This window comes from Giraffa tippelskirchi, chromosome 12 (assembly GCF_054371585.1).
Source record: "Giraffa tippelskirchi isolate mGirTip1 chromosome 12, T2T-mGirTip1v1.2.pri, whole genome shotgun sequence".
Lineage (NCBI taxonomy): Eukaryota > Metazoa > Chordata > Mammalia > Artiodactyla > Giraffidae > Giraffa > Giraffa tippelskirchi.
Window position 1 is genome coordinate 2,411,129 of NC_137286.1, and position 25,785 is coordinate 2,436,913.

Genomic DNA, 25,785 nt, shown 5'->3' on the forward strand with positions numbered 1-25,785 from the left:
CACTCCAGTATTCTTGCCTGGAGAATCCCATGGACAGAGGAGCCTGGCGGGCTACAGTCCGTGGAGTCGCAGAGCCAGATACAACTGAGTGACTTAGCACAACACAACAACAACATTCTCTTTGAACGAACGACCGTTTCGTGGGACTTCTGTTTGTCCTCCTGTCAAACGCACCACCTGCCGCCTGGCCTCGCCTGTAGATAACCTGTGGCACTTTCCCTACACAGGTGAAAATAGGACCTGTCCCAAATACATCAGCTCTTTCTTTCCCCAAAAAGCTTGGGGCTTCGATTTTCAATAATAGCTTCTCACCTGGGAAAATAACACCTCCAGCCTTCCCAAAGCTTCTGCCTGCATAAACCCAGTGTCAGGACTTGCTCCAACTGTCATCTGCCCCCTACTAGAAGGCTCAGGTACAAGCTTCCTTTTGAACATGACTCTTACAGCCTGCATACCCTCCTTCCGGACCTTGGCATGTCTCCGTACGCCTCCTACCTGGATCCAAACCCGCACCATCGTACCCCTGTGACCCCGATGCAGCCCCCCCCCGACCAGGCCTGGGCCTCTCCCCCACCTTTTCAGATACTGGACTAAAGGAGAACCTCTGTCGGTCCTGGTAACTGAGGCCGCAGCTCTGGCTTCAGGTGCCAGTACTGCAGCCATCACGCACTCAGCCATGACCACCAGACTCTGCTCCTCCCTTCGGGCTCCTGTCTTCTCTCTTAAATCTTTATTTATTTCTTTGGCCGTGTCGGATCTTAGTCGCAGCATGGGGACCTTCGTTGCCATGCGGGATCTTTCCTAGTGGGGCCCAGACCTCTAGTTGCCGGGCACGGGCACTCAAGTGCAGGCTCAGTAGCTGTGGAGCGTGGCCTTCTTTGCCCCTCTGCATGTGGGATCTTAGTTCCCCAACCAGGGATGAACGCGCATTCCCTGCATTGCAAGGAGGAGTCTTAACCACTGGACCACCAGGTGAGTGCCCCGGGCCCTGTCTTATCAGGTTTCTCCTCTCTTTTCTCAAAACACCCATCTCACGGCCCTTGCCAAACCTGTCTTCCCTGTTAAGGGTCTTGCCTTTCAGATCATTCACCTCCAAGACAACCCACCTGGCCTCCCAAGGAAAAGAGCTTTATTCCCAGCTCAGCGGGAAGAAGTTATGGAAAAGGAGACCTCCGCCTCAGTTCCCCCAAAATGGGTCAGCTAGGTTCCATGTAACACTTGGGTACATGCACGCTCAGTTGCCTCAGTCATGTCCGACTTTGACCCCATGGACGGCAGCCCACTAGGCTGCTCCTCTGCCCACGGGATTTTCCCAGCAAGAATACTGAAGTGGGTTGCCATTTCCTCCTCCAGGGGATCTTCCTGACCAGGGATTGAACCCAGGTCTCCAGAATCTCTAAAACTGTAGGTGGATTCTTTACCACTGAGCCATCAGGGAAGCGCATGTAACACTGAAGAATAAGTTAATATTCAGAGAGGGGAAATGTAAACTCATCTAACACTGTTCAAAATAGAGTAACATCTGTCAAGGGCCACTATCAAGTCTCATTCAGACACCCAAGGACTAGAAAATTACTGAAGACAAGAGGTTACAGATTCCCACAAAAACCACATCTTATAGAGAGCAGCCCGCCCGGATACTGCTGGAGACCAGAATAGACACGAGCGCTCCCCCTCTTTCCTGCACCTTGCTCCTTAAACTCAATAAAAGACTCAAACCCCCGCCTCCGAGGCCAAAGCCACTCTATGCATCTGCCCCTTTCCTCCCTGGAAAAGTGAAAAAAACTTTCTTTTCTTCTCTTGTTAACACTTCTATGAATTCTTTCACAACCCACATTGATTCACCTAACAGTTAAAATGGCAAATGAGGACTTCTGGTCCACTGGTCAGGAATCTGCCTGCTAGTCACACTGAGCAGCTACATGCAACAAATTCTGATAAATTCTGTTTTTTTATTCTGTTACAAATATTTTCAAATTTTCCTTGTTATGGCTTCTTAGAACTGTCATTTAAAAGTGGACATTTAAATTCCAAATACATGGGGTTTTTAAAGTATCCTTGGTAGTGACTTCTCATTTCGATATTAATTTCTCATTTAAATGCTTTCTTCTCTGCAATCACTCTCTGTGTTTCTCAGTCTTTCAACTTTATTGAAGCCTTCAATGGCTAAGTCAAAGATCTCTCTCGATAAATGTCACATTGCACTTGAAAATATGTGGATTATTTTCAAATATCTTTTGATATTGATGTCTAACATAATGCTATAGTGATAAGAGAACAGACTCTGTATGATTTCAATGCCTTTGGACAATGAAATTTTTGCACCTTGTTACATGTCCCTGGATATGTTCCAGTGTCTCCTGGTTTATAGTCGATGGGAACTTGAATAGAACTCTTATCCTACTGTTGTGTGAAGATGGTATGAATCTTACTTATGTTGGTTTGGTTCACAGTGCTTTTCAGGTCTATTCTAACCTTCTACTTTTCTGTCTATTCATTGTTTATTTTTGAGAGTTTGATATTGAAAGCATTAGTCGCTCAGTTGTGTCCAACTCTTTATGACCCTATTGACTGTAGCCGACCAGGCTCCTCTGTCCATGGAATTCTCCAGGCAAGAATACTGGAGCGGATAGTCATTCCCTTCTCCAAAGGATCTTCCTGACCCGGAGATCGAAGCTGGGTCTCCTGCACTGCAGGTAGATTCTCTACCATCTGCACCACCAGGGAAATCCTCTAATTACACTGAATTGGTTCACAGTGCTTTTCAGGTCTACTCTTTCTACTTTTCTATCTATTCATTTTATTTATTTTTGAGAGTTTGACATTGAAACTCCAACTAAAAGCTTAATTTACCTATTTAAAAGAGTGATTGTAATAGGGAACCCATCTGCCAATGCAGGGGGTGTGTGTTAGATCCCTGCTCTGGGAAGATTCCACACGCTGCCAGACAGCTAAGCCCATGCGCCACAGCCGCTGAGCCTGCTCTCTAGGGCTGGCGAGCCGCAGCTCCCGGGGCCAGAGCGCCGAGAGCCTGTGCTCCGCCACAAAGGGCAAGCATCACAGCGAGAGGCCCGGGCACCGCAACCAGAGAGGAGCCCTGTTCGCCGCAACAGGGAAAGCCCTCGAGCAGTAACGACGAGACAGCACAGCCAAAAATAAACACAGAAAAGTTAAAATCAACTCCTTATTAGAGAAGGTGGTAAAAGATATGTGTATTTTGACACAATAAAATAATTTTAAAAAGTGAATTGATAATAAAGTTTTGTATATTTTAGAAAATATTTATTTATTTATTTGGCTGAGCCAGGTCTTAGCTGTGGCACACAGGATCAGTCTTTGTGGCGGCGTGCGTCTGGTTCCCTGAGCAGGGATGGAACCCAGGCCCCCTCCCTTGGGACTGCAGAATCTTAGCGGTCCACAGGGGATGGTCATAGCCCTTCATTTTTTTTTTTTACAAGGAAGGCAAGGCCAACACATGCTATAACATATATGAACCTGGAGGACTTTAAGCTGAGTGAAGTAAATCATCACTAAAGAACAAATACTGTTTGGTTCCACTTACATGAAGTTCCTAGAATACTCAAATTCATGGAGATAGAAAAGAGAAGCGGGGCTGGCAGCGGCTGGGGGAGGGAGCATGGGGAGTCAGTATGGAGACAGTTTCCGTTTTGCAAGAGAGGAGTTTTGGAGGGGATGATGGTGGTGGTTGCCCCAAAACGTGTATTAGTTAATGCTGTTCAACTGTACACTTAAAAATGATTGAAATGGAAATTTTGTGTTCTATATATTTTACCACAATTTGTTTTAAAAAGAAAGAAATCACAGCTATAAGTAATTTTTTTTAATGACAGATTAAAAAAAAAAAAACTTAAAAAAAAACCCAACCAAAACAAAAGTGCATTCTTACTACTGACAACAGAGATGGGGTAGAAGCGTGGGGGCGGTGCGGGCCGCTGTGAGCACAGGACTCACGTGGCCTGCCCAGTTGTGTGGCCTTTGCTCCATCCTAGAGTTGACCCAAGATACCAGGGAAACATTCATGGGCTGAATAATGGACCTGCCACTCCCCGGGTGCTCAGAAGGGAGCCCTGGTCAGGGAAACTCGGGAAATTCTACAAAGTTGCAGAGGAAGTTTCTCAGGCTGTCATCCAACTTTCCGCCTTTAATTTCATTTGTTTGATAGAGACTGACTAAGAAAGCCAGTGACTCAGAAGCCCCGGAGAGGCTGTCTGCCGAGCTGGACAGATCAAGGGAGTGAGATGGGTTGGTGGAAAAAAAAATCAAGAGAGGAAAGAGAAGAAGCAGACAGAAAACTCAAAGGCCAGCCCAAAAACAAACGATGGAAGATTCTGGCCTGGTTCCGCAGGCATCGAGAGCCCCAGACTGCTGCTGCTCCTCCGGCAGGAAGCTCTGGAGGTACCCGGGTCGCTCTTACCTTTTGCATCCGGCAGAAAGGCGTGTCTGCCCCTTCCTTCCTCTGTTCCTCATCCATCCCTTCCTTCAGTGTTGGTTGCACGCCGCCCTTGAGGCTGTCATGCTGAGGGTTTGGGGGGGACCCGGCAGAGTGATGAGACCCCTCCTCCCCAAGCCTGGAGGGCCTCACATGGTGCGGAGGTGCTGGCTTGGTGCCAATAGGCTGCCGTGGGGGTGAGATGGAGCTGAGCCCCGGGCCGGGGGCAGGGGGGCACTCGAGCTCACACCAGGGGACAGGAGTGGTGCCCACACAGAGTCCGTCAGCCCAGAGACCTCCCTCTCGTGAGACGCGCCTCACCATGGATTTCATGTGAAGCTTGTTTCAAAGCTGGGGCAACGGAGGTTCAGAGAGGCTGAGTCACTTGCCCAGCAAGTGAGGGGGTCCGTGTTCCAAACCAGACAACCAGAACTGGGGCGCAGGAGTGAGAGAAGAGGAGCACGGGGTGAGCGTGGGGCTGAGTGTGTCTGGTTTGTGGGGGACCCACGTGTGTCCCCACAGTCCTGCTTGGGGCTGTGTCCAGGGGAGCTCACCGGATGGCCTTGAGTTGGGGAGTGGGGCCGGACTGCTCTGTTAATTAAGGCTCTGCTCTTGGGGGTTGTTTGGGGAAAGGCTGGGTTTTTTTGGGAGAAGCTGGTGCTTTTATAAGCTAGAGTTCTCTTGAAGAGAAGAGGCTTCCATGGTTTTCCATGTGGTCGGTGGGAATTTGCAGAATTGCAGTGGGAGCCCAGGGTCGTGGGGGATAGGGGGCCACACTGGCGTTATGTCTCTGATATCTGGACGGTGACCAGCATCATCACCTGAGAAGGGACAAGCATCTTTCAGTCGACTCACAGGAGATGGGATCTCGGAGGGCGTCTCCTGGGTCCTCACTAGCCTGGTGACGTTGGGCACTTTTGCCAGAATGGTCACTGTTCCAGGGTCATTTTCCTTCCTTTCCCAACTGTTGTGCCCCATGTGTGGCTTGAGAGGGAACCGGGAAATGGTCAGGCGGTCTGGGGCAGCCGAGCTGTCCTCAGGTTCCCAGCTTGCGAAGGGCATGGTGGGCACTGGCCGGGCCTGCCTGCCTTCACCCAATCGCTTGGGCGTGTGTGGAGACAGCAGGGGACACCACCCCGTGTCTGACCTTCTTCAGCCTCACCCCGTCCATGCCAGTATTCCTGCTGACAGATAACATCAACACAGCCATGTTCTTCGGAAGCCTGTGGGACCTCAGGATTTTGTAAGGGTGGCTGGCCTTTTTGGGGAGGAGGATCGGGGCTCCCACCCAGAGGGGAGCCAGGGTGGGGCAAGATCAATAGGGGTTTCCTCTCTGAGGTTCAGGGGGAGGGAGGTGTGAGCTCCAGGGGGGGGCTGTCCCGTGGAGACACAGCGTGAAACCACACACAGGAAGCTTTCATAGTCACGGGAGAAAATAAAAACAGAAATAGGTGAAATTATTTTGCTGATATAGTTTACTAGGCTAAAGTAGTATTTCAGCATGCTTCAACAGTCAATCAGCATCATCACTGTTAAGAAGTTTTAGAGACTTCCCTGGTGGTCCAGTGGTTAAGGCCCCGCCCTTCCCATGCAGAGCGCGGGGGTTCCATCCGGGGCCAGGGAACTGAGATCCCACATACCGCGAAGCACGGTCATTCAAGCAAACAAACAAAACCTTGTGAGATATTTTACATTCCTTTTTTCCTACTCAGTCTGTGAAAACTGATGTGGGTTTCGCACAGACAGCACAGCCCAGTTTGGACAGTTCAAGTGCCCAGTAGCCACGTATGGCTCGTGGCTGCTCACTGGACAATGCCTCTCTGGAAAGAAGAGCAGTGATGCTGGGGTGGCCCTGAGGCTGGTAACATCACAGAGACACCAGGGGCTAGATTTCCTGTTTTCGAATCTAAGCTAATTCACCATCATAAAGGAGCTGAGCGGGGGAAGGAGTGGCATGAACTGACAGAGTAGCATTAGCATAAATATACGACCACGCGTGTAAAACAGACAGCTGGTGGGAAGCTGCTGCACCGGCAGGGAGCCTGGCCTGGTGCTCCGTGATGACCAAGACGGGTGGGATGGGGGGTGGGGGGAGGCTCAAGAAGGAGAGGATATATATGTAGTTATGATCGATTCACGTTGTTTTAGGGCAAAACCCAACACAACAGTGTAAAGCAATTGTCCTCCAATAAAAAGCTAATTAACTAATTTTTAAAAAACAGAGCTATTTACTAGGAGTACGTAGGAACTCTTTACCCCTGCCAATGGAGTCAAATGTAATTGGAGGCTGTCCTGACCCAATATGCCCTGGTTCAAAGTTTTTCGTTATTATGATGTACATTCACCTGCTTTCACTGAGAGACCCAACAAAACAGTGGTTTAAGCAAGATAAAGTTTACATTTCTTTTAGGGCTTGCCAGGTGGCTCAGTGATAAAGGATCTGACTGTCTATGCAACAGACTCAGATACTGATTTGATCACTGGGTCAGGAAGATCTCTTGGAAGAGGACTGGCAATCCACTCCAGTATTCTTGCCTGGAGGACATGGACAGAGGAGCCTGGCAGGCTACAGTACACAGGGTCACAAAAAGAGTCGGACACGACTAAAGCGACTTAACACACACACACCAGTACTCCATAGAGCTCAGTTCAGTTCAGTTCAGTCACTCAGCTGTGTCCGACTCTTTGCAACCCCATGAACCGTAGCACACCAGGCCTCCCTGTCCATCACCAACTCCCAGAGTCCACCCAAACGCATGTCCATTGAGCCGGTGATGCCATCCAGCCATCTCATCCTCTGTCATCCCCTTCTCCTCCTGCCTTCAATCTTTCCTAGCATCAGGGTCTTTTCCAATGAGTCAGCTCTTCACATGAGGTGGCCAAAGTATTGGAGTTTCAGCTTCAACATCAGTCCTTCCAGTGAACACCCAGGACTGATCTCCTTTAGGATGGACTGGTTGGATCTCCTTGCAGTCCAAGGGACTCTCAAGAGTCTTCTCCAACACCACAGTTCAAAAGCATCAATTCTTCGGTGCTCAGCTTTCTTTATAGTCCAACTCTCACATCCATACATGACTACTGGAAAAACCACAGCCTTGACTAGACCCTTTGTTGGCAAAGTAATGTTTCTGCTTTTTAATATGCTGTCTAGGTTGGTCATAACTTTCCTTCCAAGGAGTAAGCGTCTTTTAATTTCATGGCTGCAATCACCATCTGCAGTGATTTTGGAGCCCAGAAAAATAAAGTCAGCTACTGACTGTTTCCACTGTTTCCCCATCCATCTGCCATGAAGTGATGGGACCGGATGCCATGATCTTAGTTTTCTATCTGTCCCCTAGACCTGGTCCCCAACGGCTCTTCAAGCAGGCAGCCTCATCTTCTTGCCGGTTCCTCTGACGGATGGACGAGTTTAGCACAGGCACCCCAGGCAAACGAGGTCACCCTGAGGAGCACTGCGGCAGCCCCCCGCCCCTATCCCGCCATCCCCTCCTGCGGCCTCCCTGAGACACGGGCCTCGGGTTCCTTTCTTCCAGGATTCTCACGGCTGGTCTTGGAGGGCCGGTTCCTGGAAGCCTGCCGGAGCATCTCGTCCTTGGCAGAGGACGGGCAGGACCGTGACTCTCAGTACCGGGTCGTGGCCCAGGGCATGTGGCAGGTCATCCGGGAGGCGCTGGAGGGCAGCAGGGGCGGCCGGGAGCTGCAGAGGAAGCTCAGGTCGGTGGCGGCCACAGTGGAGTGGGCCCGGGGCTCCTCCCGGGAGCTGGGTGGTGACCTGGCCTCCTGGGACTGCCAGCTGCGGACACGGCTGAGGAGTGACGCTGAGAACCAGGTGCCCCCAAGTCCCGGAGACCGAGTGCCCCTGAGCCTGGGGGATCATCTGGGCGGGTACCTGGCGGAGTTGGCCAAGGCTGTGGATCATGGCCTAGGCCCCCAGAGGGCAGGCCGGCTGGGAGCCCGCCTCTCGGCGACCTACAGAGATTGCTTCCAGGAGGTGCTCCTGGACCGTCTCTCTGTGCTCCTGGCCCGCAGCGGAGACGGGGACAGCTGCCGGGAGCTCTACACCTGGGCCAGGAAGACCTTGTTTGGGCAGCTGGAGTGAGTCCGCCTCGGGGCCTTGGGGTCTTGGGCCAGGGCTGCGGTTAGCGCAGGGCCCTTCGGAAGGGCCTCCTGGGGCAGGAGCGGTGGGCGGGGATGGTGAACTCAGGGGCCAGCCTGAGCACACACATGTGTGTCTGTGGGTGTGCGTGTCAGTGCGTTCCTGGTGCGGCGTGGGTGTGGGTGTGTGAGCCTGTCGGTGAGTGTGTGGGGAGCTCACTTCACGAGCTCATGCTCAGGTATGACCGCGGAGACCTTAGTTCCCGTGCGTGGCCCCCAACCCCCTGAGCAGGGGTTAGGGACTGGCCTGGAGTGCACCGCCCTCAGCTCTGAGCCAGCCCTCCCCGCTCCGCAGCCGGGTCTGAGCCCCTCACGGCTGCTTCTGATCCAGCAGGAAGACGCCGAAGCCCGCCGCCGCCAGGATCCTGGACCCACTGATGTTTGTCACCTGGATGTCCCAGGTACAGAGCCGGCTGGTGGAGCTGATCCAGGTAACTGGCTTCAGGGAACGTCCACCACCGAGCCTCCTTGTCCTGCATCTGGGGGTTGAGCTGGAGCCCAAGTCCACCCCTAGGATGGATCCGGGCCCTTGACCACTGCCCCGTGGGTCTGCGTCACAGGACATGTTACAAAACGGCCTGTGGGAACTCCACCCCGAGTCCCATTGCGGCTTTGACCAGCAGTGCAGTCTGGCTCCCCAGGCTCCAGTGAGCAACCCCAGAGCCTGGGAGTCTTAGATGGAGAGTCAGTTGTCCCCGGAGGGTGCAGGAAGTTAATCCATGGCAGACACGGTGAGACTGTAGCCCATCGGGCTCCTCTGTCCATGGAATTTTGCAGACAAGGATACTGGAGTAGGTTGCCATTTCCTCCTCCAATTCATTCTCTTCTCATTCAAACATGGTGAGCACTTAAACTGCTATCACAGCTTTCTACCGCAACCATTTTTAAAAAACGTGATTTGCTGTCACAAGTGAGATACAGGACATGTATACATTTAAAATGGAGTTTTCCAGTCACTGATAGAAATGCCCGGCCTTCTCCTCGGCGCTCACAGGCCTGCGGGCCTAACTCAAGGCTCCGTCCCCTTGAAGCACCCGGGTCAGAGCCTCCTGCTCGTGGAGTCTCTGCCTGAGAATCCGGGCCTTGTCGTTCTCTGCCTTCCACACTCATCCACTGAACTGAGCTGAGCAGAGCTGCCAGGTGGCAGCTCAGACCCCCAGGCAGGATGAAAGGGTCCCGCTGCTGGGTCCCCACGCCGCCCCCCGCTCCAGCCGCCCTCCCCTGGGATGGGTGCCAAGGGCTGGGGCACTCTCTCCCTGCCCTACACCACCAGCCCTATAAGGTTGCTGCTGTTTTAGGGACGTGGGGGTGTGGGGGTGTGCGGGGGGCAAGGCTAAGAGTGGAGACGCACTGAGTGTGGAGCAGGCCTGGAGCCAAGTGTCCTCCGCCAGGGCCCCCGGTAAGCCGGCTCTGGCCAGCGGAGTGGGAGGGGGCTTCCTCCTGAGCCTTTGTCCTCGCCTTGGACCTGCCTGAGGGGTCACCCCGAGATTTTCCACGGGGTACCAGCGGCCTGGGGATCCCCAGCCCAGCCAAGTCTCCACAGGCTGTGGTAACCTCCAAGCTGTGGCCCCGGCCTTGTCAGTCCTGGCATCCCATGTCCTCTTGACCCCCAGTCCGTTGGTATCTGGGCACCCCTCTCTGACCTGGTCACTGCAGGGACCCTGCAGGACCCCGAGGAAGGTAGCTGTTCATCCCCCTGCCCCTGACTGAGTGGTGATGACAGAAGCGGTTATCTTCTCAGGACTAGGGGTGGGGAGGATCCAGAAGGTGTCAGGCCTCCCGTGATGGGTTGATGGATGTGGGCCGTGAAAGAAGGGCTTTACTCGGGAAACTGGGTCCCCAGGTGGGGGCATTTCAGGCTGCTGGTTGGTGGGGATCCCTGGGCTGGTCGAAGACTTGCCCCTCACTCCCGTCCTCAGTCGGGGTACCCCAGCCTCAGCTATAGGGGGGCTGGACCTGGCTGTGCCCGAGAGAACATGGGGATGGAAGTTGCTTTTATTGTGTTCTGAGCAGAAAGAGTTGGAAAAACAACTAGAAAATGTCCTGACCTGTGATCAGAAAGAGTGGGCCAGCTCTCCCTGCCAGGCGTTCCTCAAAATCTTCCAGGTATGCCCACCATGAGGGCCACTGGCACCTTCCTGAGGGGCCGGCCTGGAAGGACTGGGGTGCTGGGAGGGGCGTGGGTGTGGTACAGACAGGAGGGGGCTGAGCGGGGGAGGGGGAGGCTGGCGCTGCTGGGCACTGGAGCAGGGCGGGTGCTGGGGGGTGCACGGTGCCTGAGGCCAGGCAAGGAGCGGGGCAGACAGCGCTCACCACAGGCCTGTCTCTCCAATGCTGGGGTCCCAGTGTCGGGGTGCAGGGCGTATCTTTTGGGGAGGAGCATTTGCGGGGAGCCTCTCATCTCATGAGGACCCACTCCTGGGTCTCACTTAGGACCTGGAAGAGATGGGGGTCTGAGGAGCGGGGGGCTTCAGTGGGGAGGGCCCTGAGGTTCCAGGAGACACTGTCCAGTCCATCTGGTGTGAAATGTTTGGTCCATGAGCATGAGTGTGAGCATGTGCGTGCATGTGTATGAATGTGTGCACATGTGTCTCTATGCACGTGTGTGCATGCGTGCACGTGCATGTACATATGTATATGTGTGTGCCTGTGAGTGTGTATGTATAAGCACATGTATGTGTATATGCATATGTGTGCATGTATACACATGTATATGCATGTGTGCGTGTGTGTGTGCATATGCATATCTGTAAGCGTATGTGTATATGCCTCTATATGTGTGCCTGTGTATACATGTCAGTTCATATTTGTATGTGTGTGTGTGCATGTGTTTGGCTTTCTTCATAGGGGTGAGTTGGTGTTTCTGTTGATTTTTGTGACTGCTGGGGCTGGAGAGAGAGAAGATGAGGAGACACTAAGCATCCTCAGTGCCTTTACACAGAGATGCCCTGTTGAGAGCATGGGTGGGGGGAGGGAGTTGAGCTGGGGGATGGCCTGGGGGAGAGTTGGCAGCTCCTGTTGAGGAGGCTGGTGCAGCCTCAGTGTGTGTCAAATGGGAGAAACTCTAAGTGTGTGAGGCTGATGGCAGGACCCAGTCTGGGTGCGAGTGGGAGGCCTGAGGAGACAGGGGGAGCCTGGTGGGAGGGGTCTGCCCCTTGCCATCTGCAGCAGGCAGGCTTGGAAGGGGACAAGGTGTGGGGACGGCTGGGACAGATGTGGAGTCGGGGGGCCACATCCTCCCCGCATCCCTGGGTTGTGCGGTCTGCCGCTGTCCCCCAAGAGCCCACTTGCTTTGACCGACAGCTGTTGAAAGGAACCATAGATTCGGTTCGAGACATCGGGCCCCCCATCACCAGCCAGGTTCAAGCCCTGGTTCTGGACACGTTTTCAGAGTTTCTGAAAAGGTAAGTGAAAAGGCAGCCCTGCCCAGGTGGGGAGGCCTGGACCGGGTTCAGCTAAGCCATGTCAGAGCGCTCACCTCGCCACCAGCCACCAGGCCGGGGCCAGTTCACAACATGCAGGGGGAGGGCTGGTTGGCTCCGGGTGCCCCCGTCCTGCCTGCTCTGGAGGCAGCCCTGTGTGACCGCGGAGACGTCCAGCCTGGAGGCCCCGGCCCGGCAGCTGTCCAGCTGGTTTTAAGGGGGAATGAGGTTTAAGTTTCATTTAAGTTTAACTAACTGACATCTGAACAGCGTGTGGGGCATAGGGCTCGTGGCTCTCTGTTGCACAGCAGGGCAAGTTTAGGGGGAACCCGGGTTCGGTTCCCGTCCTTCTTTGAAATTTGTGCATCCTGGATTTTGTTCCACTGATGTTGAGGTTTTCTTGTCTGTTTCATCTTCTTTTTTGGCCCAAATATGGCTTGTGGGGTGTTGTTTCCCAACCAGGCATCGAACCGCTGCCTCAGAGCAATAGAATCGCAGAGTCCCAACCATCAGACCGCCAGGAAACTGCCATCGAGCTTTTAAAAACTGCGATAAAGAACCATTTCTCTCGGTTACTGGATTTCAGGGCGCTCCTTGAAACCTTGCGGCTGAGCTGAGAGCCTCACTCCCCGCTCTGGTTTTCGCAGCAGGACTTGCTGTCAGTCTCCTTGGTCCCACCCAGCTCTGCCCCGGCCCAAGATTGTGGCTGGTGGGGGGGGGCTCCCTCTCTCCCAGGGGGCTGGGATGAGGGCAGCTGTGGCCAGGGTTGCCCAGACTTAGTGAGAAGCAAGTTTGGGGCAAAGCGCTGTGTACCGGAGCGTCACGGGGCCCCCTTTTTCCGGGATTTCCAGTGTGGCTGTGTTCACCTTCAGAGGGTCTCTGAAGGGCCTGGCACCAGGCAGGTTACTCATGAGAGGCCAGAGATGTGAATTTTTAGATGAAATCAGCCAGGTTTTAAATGTTTAACCAAACACCACGGGGTGGCTAGTTTGAGATCACGATTTGTGTTCTAGGAATTTAAAGGCACCCCTTCTTTCCTGCCGTTTGACATGCCTCTCCTGACTCCTCTTTCCCCACTCTGCTGGGAGGATGAGTTGCAATGGCCCAGGCAGAGTGTGGGGTGCCCCCTCCCCTTCCTGTGGGCACTCCAGACACACCCAGGAGGCCTGGTTTCCTACCTCTTCCTTCACCTGTTGGATGAGTGCAGCATTAGCTGTGATTCCAGACCACATGAGAAACCCAGTCCCGTCCCGTTTACCGCAAAGGGCCGGGGACAGCATTACAGGAAAAGAGCCTTGGGAAGCGTCTGCTCCAGTGCCTGGCGCAGAGCCTGCCCCAGTTGTCCACACGTTGACCACGACCACCCACACCTGCTGTTTCACGGAAGAAGCAGCAGTTAGGCTGAGAAGGGGGACGGCTCGCACTGCTGAATGGGACTGACCCACGGGGCGGCGCCTGCATCTCCGCCTTCATACGCAGATACCGGGGTGAGGGTGCCCCCCGCTTCCTCCAGCAGCAGGCCGGTGCCGGACCCTCCCCCCAGCTGCACGTGCTGCAGAACTGCTGCATCCTCAGGTGTGTGCCGGTGTGACCCAGGTGTGGGCGGGGCTGGCAGCCTCGGACCCGGGGGGCCACTCTGCATGGACTGCAGACCGGGTGCCTATGTGAGAAGCGGGGGTGACCCCCACCCCGCAACCTGGATACACAGTGGCAGGATTTCATACAGGAAACACCAGATGCCAGGAACACTGGCTGCCTCTGGAAGGAGTTTTTCTCTCGTACCTTTTGCATTTCATGCTACGGGAATGTAATACTTAAATAAAAGAGTGGGAATGAAGTAGACAACCAGGTGTGGAAATGAGGGTACACAGAGGCTCAGGGCGGTGGCCGGGCCCGCAGGGCTCCCAGCCAGGCCCCACGGGCCCTTTGGGTTTCCTCCAACAGGAAAACGTGGCAGGATCTGGGCCAGGCCCACGCTCCCCTGGCGGGCTTGGTGCTGCGCACCATCAGCGCCATCGAGGACCGGAGCCGGGATGACCTCGTGTCCGGGGTCAGAAGCCTGTACCAGGTGACGTACCCCCAGCTCCAGCCCTCGCGCGGGGCCTCTGCTGCTCCCAATGGTGTGGTCAGAGGGTGCCTGTCTGTGTCTCCCGGGCTCTCTCCAGCCCAGGGCCATGAGGGGGATACAGCAAAGCCCAGGCACAGCTCGCTTGGAGTTGCCTGCGTCCAGCCTCCGCCCTGCCCGAGCCTGGGCCTTGGTCTGCAGTGGGAGAAGGACAGCTCAGCTTCCTGTCTGGCCAGAGACGGGCCCCGTGCGGCTGAGGGGGCTGGGGCTGGCCTTCTCTCTGCTCAGGAGGCCCGGCTCCACCCTCACAGAGGGCACCTGCCTGGGCAGGGTCCACATTTGCAGTCCTCTGTCCACGGCCAGACCCGCTCTTGGCTCTCTCTACCTGTGGAGCCACCTGTCCTGCCAGACCAGCGGAGGCCTGACACCCTGCCCCTGCCCCGATCCCGCTCTGCCCCACGTGCATCCCAGGCAGTGAAGCCTAGCTGTGACCCCTGCCACAGGTCTCTGGAGCTGAGACGAGGGCGGAAGCCTCACTGAGACCTTGTGCCATGCTTTGGTTTGCTGGGGACCCAGAGGAGAGTGAGGGGCTCCAGGAAGACTCGAGAGGGCTCTTGGGAGGACTTGGTGTCAAGGGTTGCATATGGAATCTGGGAGGCTTGCAGGAGTTGGCAGGAGAAGGTGGACGGAGCTTGGGGGCAGACAGTGGGCGAGCCTCTGGCTCCTGGGATGCGGGCCCTTCTGGTCCAGGGCTGTGCCTAGCGGGGAGCAGGGCTGGGGAGGTGGGGCTGCAGGGCTGGAGGAGAGAAAGGGCAAGGACGGGAGACAGCCCGGTCAGCCTGGGCTCAGGCCTCAGTGACCGTGATGCTCCTGTGCTCAGAGCCTACTGGGGCATCACTTCGGGAGGGAAGACGAGGACCTGGCTCAAGCTCTGCGATCCCTCAGGCACGGCCTGGAGCACTACCCCAGCCTGCTTCCTCTTTCCACGTACAAGGTAGGAAGGAGCAGAAGGGGACTCCCGGGGGGTCAGCTCTGTGTGGCTGCTGGCGTCCCCCCCGCCCCCAGGGCTATGGGAGCCGTCCTTCCAACAAGGAGGCCCAGGGCCTGAGACAGGCAGGGCTGCAAGGCCCTGGTCCAAGACCAGTCTGGTTCTTGGTCTCCCGAGGGAGGTGAGGGGCCAGCTGGCGGTCACCCCGGGAAGGAGCGACTTTGTCGTGGAAGCCCAGTGGTCAGGGGTTAGGCCTGCCGAGTTGGGGGCCAGGCCCCACAGACCCAGCTCGAGAGGCTTTATGGACCGCTCTGCAGCCCATATTCCCAACGCTGAGCCCCTGAGGCCACGAGACCTTGTCCTGGGACAGCTTCACTCCAGCCTTTTGCATCCTCTTTCTCTTGTGGGGGCAGAGCCTCGTGCAAAGTCTGTACAAAGCGGTCTTCACTGAGTACCTCCAGGCCTTGGTCACCCACCTTAAGAGGCTGAAGCCCCGGAAGTGGGAAGACCACCGGGGTCAGGTAGAAACGGACGTCCGGGAGATGTACAAGACTTTCGGGAGGCAGGAGGTGAGCCCGGGACCCCCGGGGAGCTTCCATGGGGCCACCTTCCCCTTTCCGGTTTGTCTCTTTTCACCCCGACTGGCCTGGAGCTGGCCATCCCCCTCCGACCCCACCAGGCCTGTCTGTGCCAGGCTGGTTTTTCAGGGCGGCCCTGGAGCTCTGGGCAGAGGGGAGGCAGGGCCGGGGGGTTGCAGCCTGAGGGGTGCTCAGGAGGTGACACGGGCAGGTCCACCCTGCTCCCCCCTGCAGGGCTGGCCTGGGGGCCTGTGCGGTGACCCCAGGGTGAGGCCCACGCTGGGTGAGACTGGGAGCTCCTGTCTGCAGGGCCTCGGTGACGGAGCCCCTGGCTTGGAGGCCTTTGTGGAGGTCTTCCAGCTCAGCGGGAAGCAGGACAGCCCGTGTCTGGATGAATGGCTGGCCTCCTTCAGGGACAGGTTCCCAGACTATGTGAGGTGAGAGGCAGAAGGGGGGCAGGTAGAGAGGGGAGCCTGCGGAGAGCTCAGCCCGGGTCTGGGCGGGGGAGGGCCTGAGCTAAGGGCGCAGGCCGTGTAAAGGGTGAGTATGAAGGGCATGAAGGGTGTGAAGGGTGAGTTGCTGGCAGAGACTGGGAGCCCTGGGCCGGAACCACACATCTCAGCGCCTCCTGTCCTCAGGAGGGAATCCAAGGCCAGAGGAGGGCAAGGACTTGCCCAGGGTCCCCCGCAGGCCGATGCAGGCCCCTCACTATTCTCTCCGCCTCCTGACACTGAGATCCACCCAGCTGGACCCTTGGAGCGGCCCAGTCCAGATCCCCTCCTGATGTCCGGAGCTCCCCGGTAGGCTGTCTGAGCGTCCTGGGGGTCGTGGTTGGTGGGGGGGTTGGGGACTTGGGGAACGGCCTGCTGTCCCAGCTGCCCCGGAAGACGCTGCTCGAGACTTCACTCTAGTCTTCCTCTGTGTGCCCGCGGGTGCACAGAGCCCTCTTCCTGCTGCTCAGCACACAGGACCAGCCCGAGGAGACTGAGCTCAGGAGCTGCTGCCCTTGCCCCTGGGGCTTCCTCATGGCATTCACAAGGTGACCGAGGGTGTGCGGGCTCCAGGGCCTTCTCCAGGGATGCTGGTAGGTCAGGATCCAGCCCTGGGCGGAGTGGCTGGGGCAGGGGCTTGGGGGTTTCGGAGGGAACCAGGCTGAGGGGCTGGGCTGGAGTGAGGGCCCAGTTGCTCAAAGCGGACACTGCACCGCCCGCCTGCAGGCAGCTTCCCGGGCCCCGAGCCAGCGGTTGTTGAATATTTTGGTTGCAAGACTCCTTTAGTTTGAACAGTTATTGAACTGAAGAACTGTAGCTTATGTGGTTATATCGATTGAGAGTTCCATTATTTGAAATTAAAACTGAGAAATATAAATTCATTTATATAAGGTGTTTGGAAAAAATAATAGAAATTCACTGGAATGCCCTTCCCACCTGCTGAAATTCTCCTCCCTCTAGGTCTGGCTCCTAGACCCGCCCCCGGTCTATTTTATTCGCTTCCTTTCCTGAGATGCCTGTCACCATGGTCTTGGCCGAGAGCTGTCCTGTCTGTTGCCTGGCAAACATCTTCATGGCAGAGGAGCAGCCCTGTGTCTTGAGGACCAGTCAGATGTTTGTCTTCATCTCCTCGGCGCCCGATGAAAGTGAACGCTCGTTTCGGGGAGCCTCTCCTCCCGGGCCTGTGGACGTCGTGTGGCTCCGGGACCCGGTTTAGGCAGAGGATGTGTGTGCCCCCGGCCACTTCACAGGCGGCAGTCTGAAATCCAGAAGGAAGCCATCCTTCTCAAGCCTGGACTCCTCCACCAAAAGGATCCTGAGTCAGACACCAGGCGATGAAAGGCCGACCTACTCAGTCCACCCAGAAGAACCAGAGGGCGGGGCCGGGAGAGGGCAAGGCACGGGAGTGTCCCACCAGCCTGGCTGCGTGTCCCCTCCTGGTGGACAGCAGCTTTATTGAGATGCAATTCACATGCCATGTGGTTCACCCACTGAAGTGTAATGTACCATTCAGTGGTTTTCAGCATATTCACAGTTGTGCAGCCATCACCACAGTCAACGTTAGGACATTTTCATCTACCCTAGAAAGAGACCCTGTAACCTTGTTGGCATGACTCCAAACCCCTCTTCCCACCCTGCCCCCAGCCCTAGGCAGTCACTGCTCTGCTTTCTGGCCACATACACGTGTCTGTTCTGGACACATCACATAAAGTGAATTACATTATACATTGCCTTTTGCGATTGGCTTCTTTCACTTAGCTTTGTGCTTCAAGGTTCATCGGTGTTGTGACTTGCATCCACGTTCCGCTCATTTTTTAAATTTTTTCCTTCTTTGTTTGGCTATGCTGGGTCTCAGTTGTGGCACTCAGCATCTTTTCAGTTGTGGCACTCAAACTCTTAGTTGCAAAATATAGGATCTAGTTCCCTGACCAGGCATCGAACCCAGGCCCCCGGCATTGGGAGCGTGGAGTCATAGCCATTGTCCCACCAAGGAAGTTAGTTCCCCATTCATTTTTGTAGTTGAGTGATACTCTGCTTTATGTTTGCTTTATTCATACATTCGTTGATGGGCATTTCAGTTGTTTCCAGGTTGGGGCTGCTGTGAATAATGCTGCTATGAACACGTGTGTACAAGTTTTTGTGTGGACATGTGTTTTTAGTCCTCCTGTGTTCCACCTGTAAGTGCAATTCCTGGGTCAAATGGTGAGTCCGCGTTTAACTTTTTGAGAAACTTTGGAGTATTTCTCTGAAGTAGCTGCACCGTTCTGCGTTCCTACCAGCAGTGCACAAGGGGCCCAGTGTCTCCGTACCCTCATCAACATTCTTTATTTCAGACTTTCTGATGATAACCACCCTAACGGGTGTGCAGTGGTCCCTCACAGTGGTTTTGTTTAGTTACTTACCTATTTAGTTTGATTTTTGTCTGCCCCGGGTCTTTGTTGCTGAGCAGCCTTGGCTGTGGTTGTGGAGAGCAGGGGGTCCTCTCTAGTTGCGGTGCTCCGGCTTCTCCTCACCGTGGAGCACAGGCCCCAGGCCCGTGGGCTCTCAGGAGCTGCAGTGTGTGAGTTCAGCAGCTGTGGCTCAAGAGCTGTGACCCTTGGGCTTAGTTGCTCCACGGCATGTGGGGTCTTCCCAGATCAGGGCTGGAACCTGTGTCTCCTGCGTTGGCAGGTGGATTCTTTACCACTGAGTCACCAGGGAAGCCCCTCACTGTGGCTTTGATTTGCATTCTCTCTGATGAATAACAATGTTGAGCATCTTTTCATGTGCTTATGGGCCATATGTATATCTTCTTTGAGAAATCTCTATTCAGAAACTACTGATTATAAGTTAGGTTATTTGGCCTTTTGTTACTGAGCTGTAAGCATTTTTAAAAATATATATTCTAGATTCAAGTCCCTTCTGAGACCGCCCCCCCCAAGCCCATGGCCTCAACGGGATGGACACTGGCCACCCAGAAACAGGCTAGCTCTTGGTGGGGGCAGGGTGGGGGCTGCTGAGGGGTCCGCCTGCAGAGTGACCTGCAGGGTGGGGGCTGCTGAGGGGGCCGCCTGCAGGCGACCCTGGGCCGCCCTGCTCCACTGCTGATGCGCTGCCCGGGCGGGCGGAGGTTCCCAGTGCGGGTCGGACCTCCCTCAGCCCCGACGAAAACCAAGACCTGGAGGATCTTGATCAGGAAGCCTGAATATGGGGAAGACACACAAATGGACACAGCGCGGATGTGAGCCCCAAGGGAGGAGGGATGAGCCAGCAGGAGGGGCTGTGTTTGCAGCAGGGCGGTGGGTGGGCTGGGCTGTGGGGGGCGGGGGAAGGGGGCAGGATGCCACGCCCCCGCACCCCGCCAGGGTTAGAAGGAGGGTAGGAGGGGTAGGAGTTTGTGAGACCACGTGGGGAGGGTGGGTGAGGAGATCCGGGCGGGAGCCGGGCGGGGGCACAGCTGAGGAAGGTGAGGGGCGGCGGAAATGGTGGGGGGGCAGGCAGGCGACCCAGGAGAATTGTGCCAGGCCAGCGCGCTCAGGCCTGCGGGCAGCGGTAGCTGAAGGGCTTCCATCAAGGGGTGACCCTGTGTGGCCTGTTTGGCCTGGCAGCTGCTGGCAGGGGTTGGGGGGCTGGGGAAGATGCCGTGACCCTCTGTTCGTGGGCCTCAGCGCCTCTGTCCCCCCGGGAAGGGGGCAGAGACTGGGTGCTGTGGGTCATCTTGTGGGTGCTTGCACCATATTGTCTGCACTGCCTCATCTCTGACAACCTTTTGACCTAGATCTGACTGCTACTGATTTTACAGATGAGAAGACTGAGGCTCAGAGTGGAGTGCAACTTGCTCAGGGCCAGCCTGCTCTTCAGTGTGGGTATGGGGACAAACCCAGGACTGCCCGCCCCTCGGTCCTTGAGAGCAGTCCCTGCAGATAGTACCAGTGCCCACCAGAGGGCGCCAAAGGCCAGCCTTTGTGGGCAACCCCTGCCCCGGTGACCGAGGGTCCCAGAGGCAGCCCCTACTCCCAGGCCTTCCACAGGCTGGCCTTGTCCAGGCTTGGAGAGTGGCGGTGCTCAGGTCCCGGAGCAGGGGGGCGAGGGGCACCCTGTCAGCCCCAGACAACAGCGGGGACGAGAGTGTGGCCACAGGAGGGGGCAGTGTGAGAACCTGAGGTGACCACAAAGGAGCTCTGGGGCTCCTTCACCGTCCTTAAACATTTGGCAAACTCTTCAAGCCCCTGGAGGGCCCTGGGTCCTTGGGGAGCCCCTGCATGGACCACTGTGGTCTGAACCACAGTGGTCTGAACCACTGCGGCTCCCCCCGCAGTGGCCGCTCAGGAGGAATTTCCGCCTGTCCCCACCCCTGTCCCCTGGGCGGATTGTGACAAGAGCACTTGGGTCCACAGGCCTGGGACTAGCCCCCCGGTTCCTCCCTCCCTCCAGCCGGGGAGATGGTGCAGAGCCGGCCGCAGCCCAATGCCGCACTCACCTCACAGCGAGCCGGGCTTGTGGGGAGAAGAGGAGGGCGGGACAGGACGGCCAGGCTGGGCAGTGCCCCCCCTTCCTTGGGGCCTCCCGGGGCTCAGATGGGCAGGCAGGAGGTGACAGGACTCAGGCCAGAGAAAGAGACAGAAGGATGTCCCGGAAGGGGAGGTGGGGATGTCTGGGCGCTACTTGACAGGGTCCCCAGAAGGCACATGTGCTTCCCTGCCCCTGGATGCAGTTGTAGGACCGTGGAGAGGTTGGTCAACATCTTTGCACAATGAGGGCAAAGGTAAGAGATGCGTGGAGGAAAGATCCAGAGCCTGGCTCCACTGGTCCCGTAATTAACCAACTCCAGGACCCCCGGGTTAGTTAGCTGTAGCCCAGAGCACCCGGAGGACGCAGGTCCTCACCCAAGCAGAGCACCCCCAACACACACTGACTTCCTGTCCTGGTGGCTCACCCCACTGAGGGGATCTGGGTGACAGGAGTGTCACCTGCTCTTGGATGGTTTGACAGAATCATGACCATATCACCCACGTAAGCTACAAATCCAAAGTCATCCCACCAGATGCCACTGAGATCCTTGGGAGCTCAGGAAACACACTGAGGTTTACTGAGTGGAAGAGTGAGGGGCTGGGGACTTCCCAGTGGTTGAGACTCAGCGCTTCCACTGCTGGGGCGTGAGTCCAGTCCCAGGACAGGGAACTAAGACCCCGCAAGCTGCACAGAGTGACCAATAACATAAAATAAATACATTATTTTTAAAAAGGGATGGACTACACCACCAAATGGCCAAATCGGTGTAAAATTGGAGGATATCTGATGGGAAGACAAAGGCAAAGTCACGGTCAGAGAGGAGGGCAGGGAGCAGGGGAGTGGCAGGAGGAGACCCTTGCGGCATACCCGGGGTCCCCACCATCAGCAGAAAATAAAGCGGTCCTTACTTAACCCCGCATGCACAGAGGGACCCTAGAGAGAAGAAAGGCAAAAATATGAAGTTAGAAAAAAATGCAGGAGAATCTTTCTAACATCTGGACAGGGAAGGACTTCTTACACGAAGATCCAAAAGCATAATCGATACAATAAAAAAAAACAACAATAAATTTGACTACATCAGACTTTTTCTCAGTGGACACCATGCTGCCGTTGTTCAGTTAATCAGCCGTGTCTGACCCTGCAACCCCAGGGACTGCCGCACGCCAAGCCTCCCTGTCCTTCGCTGTCTCCCAGAGCTTCCTCAAACTCATGTCCATTGAGTCGGTGACACCATCCAACCCTCTCATCCTCTGTCATCCCCTTCTCTTCCTGCCCTCAATCCTTCCCAGCATCAGGGTCTTTTCAAATGAGTCAGCTCTTCACATCAGGTGGCCAAAGTATTGGACTTTCAGCTTCAACATCACTCCTTCCAAAGAATATTCAGGGTTGATCTCCTTCAGGACTGACTGGTTGGATCTCCTTGCAGTCCAAGTGACTCTCAAGAGTCTTCTCTAACGCCACAGTTCAAAAGCATCAATTCTTCGGTGCTCAACTTTCTTTATGGTCCAACTCTCACATCTATGCATGACTACTGGAAAAATCTTAGCTTTGAGTAGAGCGACCTTTAGTCAAAGCTTTGACTAGAGGGACCTGGCAAGGTAATGTCTCTGATTTTTACTCTGCTGTCTAGGCTGGTCATAGTGTTACAGGTGTTGGTGATGGACAGGGAAGCCTGGGGTACTCCAGTCCATGGGGCCGCAAAGAGACATGACTGAGAGACTGAATTGAACTGAGCGCTTAGCCTTTGGGAATAATGATCCAGTTAATTAAAAAAAAATTAAATCTATTTCTTATTTTGGTTGCACATTGCAGCACGTGGAATCTTAGCTCCCTGATCAGGGATCGAGCGCCTGCCCCCTGAAGTGGAAGCACGGAGTCTTAGCCCCTGGACCACCAGGGAAGTCCCCTTCCAGTTAATTTTAAAGAAGCATGAGCAGAAGCTGCCTGCAGTCAAGTCATTTTTTATCTCCTTTTCCTTCTCCTTCTAGGAAATAAAAGAGTAACTCTCATACAACTGTTTTGGGGCTGAGACCTAGAATTGGTTTAAGAATTTAAACACTGTTTTAGCTTGTCCCATAGGCTCTGATATATAGTACTTTAATATATTTTAAAAGAAATTTACAGTTCAGGACTATATTTCCTTTTTGACCCTAGAGATGTCCAAGTGTTTTTATTTTACCTTTCGCTTTTGTTTTTGGTCGGGCTGGGCCTTCATTGCTGTACATGGACTGTCTCTAGTCTTGAGGCTCAGGGGCTACTGTCTTGTGCACGAGCTTCTCACTGCAGTGGCTTCTCCTGTTCAGGAGCACCGGCTCTAGTGTGCTCAGGCTTCAGTAGCTGGGGCACATGGGCTTAGTAGCCCCGTGGCATGAGGGATCTTCCCGGGCCAGGGATCAAACCTGTGTCTCCTGTATTAACAGGTGGACTCTTAACCATGGACCACCAGGGAAGTGCTCAAAGAGTTTTTAAATTTAAATTTCCAGGTGAGAGGTTCTTTTTGTTTTCTGATTTGTTTTTATCTTTTGTGTTTACTGTGCGGTATCACAGAATGTTGTCTATATGGTTTTATTTCTTGGAACGTATTAGAGTTTGGGGGGAGAGCAGTATGTCAGGATGCTCACAGAGGTTCCCTGGGAAGGGCTGTGAGAGTATGGGCCCGGTGGCTCTGTGCCGGCCCCGGCCTCCTCTGTCTTGGGCTGGAAGGACAAGCCTGGCCTTCACATCATCCCCTTGTCCCCATGGAACTGTCCTAGGCCTGGGGCCCAAGCTCCACTGACACGGAAGGTCTCTGGGAGCCCTGAGCCTGGTGCAATGTGCCAGATCACCTCCACCCCCTTTCCCCATCAGCCTGTAACCCTAGCGCCCCCTTCCCAGCAGGCTTTACCTATAGACCACGACCTAGTCCCTCCCTTGGACCGTGCTCAGGGTCAGTCTGCGTCCTTCCCCCAGAAAGACCCTCAGCTGGGTGGGGAGGGCATCACTTTGGGGGCACAACACACAGGAACCCGGGCTCCTATCACCCACCTTTTTTCCAACCTCGGCCTCACTGGCCAGCAGAGGGCGCCCTGGCCCACCCCTGAGAGTCCCAGTTCTCTGGGCTTCCCCGGTGAAGCGAGCGGTAAGAAACCCGCCGGGCAACGCAGGAGATGCACGAGAAGTGGATTCGATGCCCAGGTGGGGAAGACCCCGTGGAGGAGGAAATGGCAACCCACTCCAGAATTCTTGGACAGAGGAGCCTGGCGAGCTGCAGTCCATGAGGTCGCAAAGAGTTGGACTGAGCACGCGCGCGCGCACACACACACACACACACACACACCCGTCCAGACAACTGGACACACGCACGCACGCACCTGGACACACACACAGGCAGCTGGACACACATACACAGACACACACGTGGGACTGAGCACGCACGTGCACACACAGACACACACGTTGGATTGGATACACACACACACACACACACACACACACACACACACACACGACCAGACAGCTGGTCTAGCCTGGGGAGTCCCGCTCAGAGGCTCGGGAGGGCCAGGCCATCCGGCCTGTGTGGTGGCTGGTCCTCCGCACGAGGTGCGCAGGGAGTCCCTGCCGCCTCCTGGTGCCTCCTGAGCCCTGCTCTAGGAGAAGGGTGTGTGGCTGCGGGAGGCCCTGGGCAGACACCGGAAGCCCAGACCCGTCCCTCCTGTTGAAGAAAGAAGTGGCGTGTCCCCTTCCCCCTCTCCGCGTCCCGGTCCCCCTCCCTGATCACCTTGTGCCCACCGCCCGCTGGGGAGAATGGGCACCGGGGCTCCTAGGAGCCCTGCTGGTGTCTCGGCATCGGGGGCCTCGAAGGGGCAGCCGAAGCGGTGGGCGGGCGCAGGGACAGGCCGGCCCCGCCACCTCCGGCGGCCCCTCATCCAGGGCTGGACTCCACGGAGGAGGAGACCCCCAGCCAGTGGCGCCCACGCGTCCTGCGGGGCCATGCGCGCGACTGCTCCGCACCGGTGCCCCCAGGCCGCCCATCAGAGCCGCGGGGGGACGCGCGGGCCACGCGGGGAGGGGCTCGCGGGGACGTGGCGGGGCGCCTCCCTTCCGGGGGCGAGGAGGAAGCGCGGTTCTGGTCGGGCAGGAAGAGAAGGGGCCGGGGTTGGGAGCCCGGGGGTCTCAGAGGTCCCGGGAGCCCGCCCCGCCCCCAACGCGGGCCCAGCTCCGCCCGCGACCGCGCTCTCCCCTGCCCGGTCCCCGGCCTCGAAATGCCTTGAAATGCCAGTCCGTCCTCCCGGGCCTCAGACCGCGGGCCGTGGACCACCAGGCGGGGAGGACGGCGGGGGGAAGGCTGTCGAGAAGTGTGATCCCTCTCCCCTACCCCCGGCGGACGCCACGAAGGGTTGCTGGAGGAGCTGGAGGCGGGCTGGCGACCCCTGGCGAGTCCTCCCCCGACCCTGGATGTCTCAGAACAGCCAGGATGGGCAAAAGGCGGCCGTGGGTCCTGGCCTCTGGCTCTGAGACTGCACCGCCAGAGGCGCCGGATTATTGCTAGTTAACGGATGGGTTGGATCGAGGAAGCCTTTGGAATCATTTCCGTCTCTTCCACTGGAAACCTGGATTTCGACCCAAGAGTGTCTGTCCTCTCCCGTCCCACACTAGCCCACGTCTTCTCCAGCAGTCTTCTCTCTGAGGACCAGAACTTTCCAAGGACTGGCAGGGACCTGCAGCTCTAAAGGAACCCACTGCCAGTTTCTGGGCTCCCAGATGAACTCTTTCCTGAAACCTACCTCCCAGAGAAAGCGCTGGGGACACCGGGTTCCCCTGCCCTCCTGTCCTCTCGCCAGGCACGCTCTCCTTTCAGAGAAGGGATCGCCGGGCAGTGTGGCCCAGGTCCAGTGCTCCTTGGTGACAACGTTTCCAGGGAGACAAAGGAAAGGCAGTTCACCATTTGCTTTAGAATAGATAAAGTTTCCTTTAAGCAAATCACTGCAAACCCAAGTAGCACTTCTGTCTGTTTTCTCTTACGCACGTTTATTTAAGAGCAAACTTGGTTAGAAACTGGGTGTCTTGGCTCTAGTTGACATGTTCTGAATACGTACATAGTGTTCAGCGGCTGTGATGATGATTTCCGAACCTGACTTTGTTGAGAAAGGCCAGACTGCCAGGCAG

At 55.9% G+C, this 25,785-nt stretch overlaps 1 protein-coding gene across 8 annotated transcripts; it reads left to right on the forward strand.

Moving 5' to 3' along the window:
• The first annotated feature begins 4,035 nt into the window (after nt 1-4,035).
• On the forward strand, nt 4,036-18,285 carry LOC145529069 (uncharacterized). Of its 8 annotated transcripts, none has more exons than XM_081548659.1 (13): nt 4,036-4,416; nt 7,984-8,545; nt 8,937-9,036; nt 10,619-10,711; nt 11,909-12,009; nt 13,507-13,602; nt 13,972-14,095; nt 14,973-15,086; nt 15,494-15,649; nt 15,893-16,095; nt 16,297-16,458; nt 16,599-16,697; nt 17,110-18,285. In XM_081548659.1, exons 1-13 carry the CDS (start codon nt 4,260-4,262, stop codon nt 17,120-17,122), a joined length of 1,980 nt encoding a protein of 659 aa, XP_081404785.1. In that variant the 5' UTR covers nt 4,036-4,259; the 3' UTR covers nt 17,123-18,285. The 8 variants fall into 8 exon arrangements, with proteins under 8 accessions (XP_081404785.1, XP_081404787.1, XP_081404789.1 ...); XM_081548661.1 differs by having other exon boundaries at nt 16,620-16,697; XM_081548663.1 differs by having other exon boundaries at nt 15,968-16,095.
• The last annotated feature ends 7,500 nt before the right edge of the window (nt 18,286-25,785 follow it).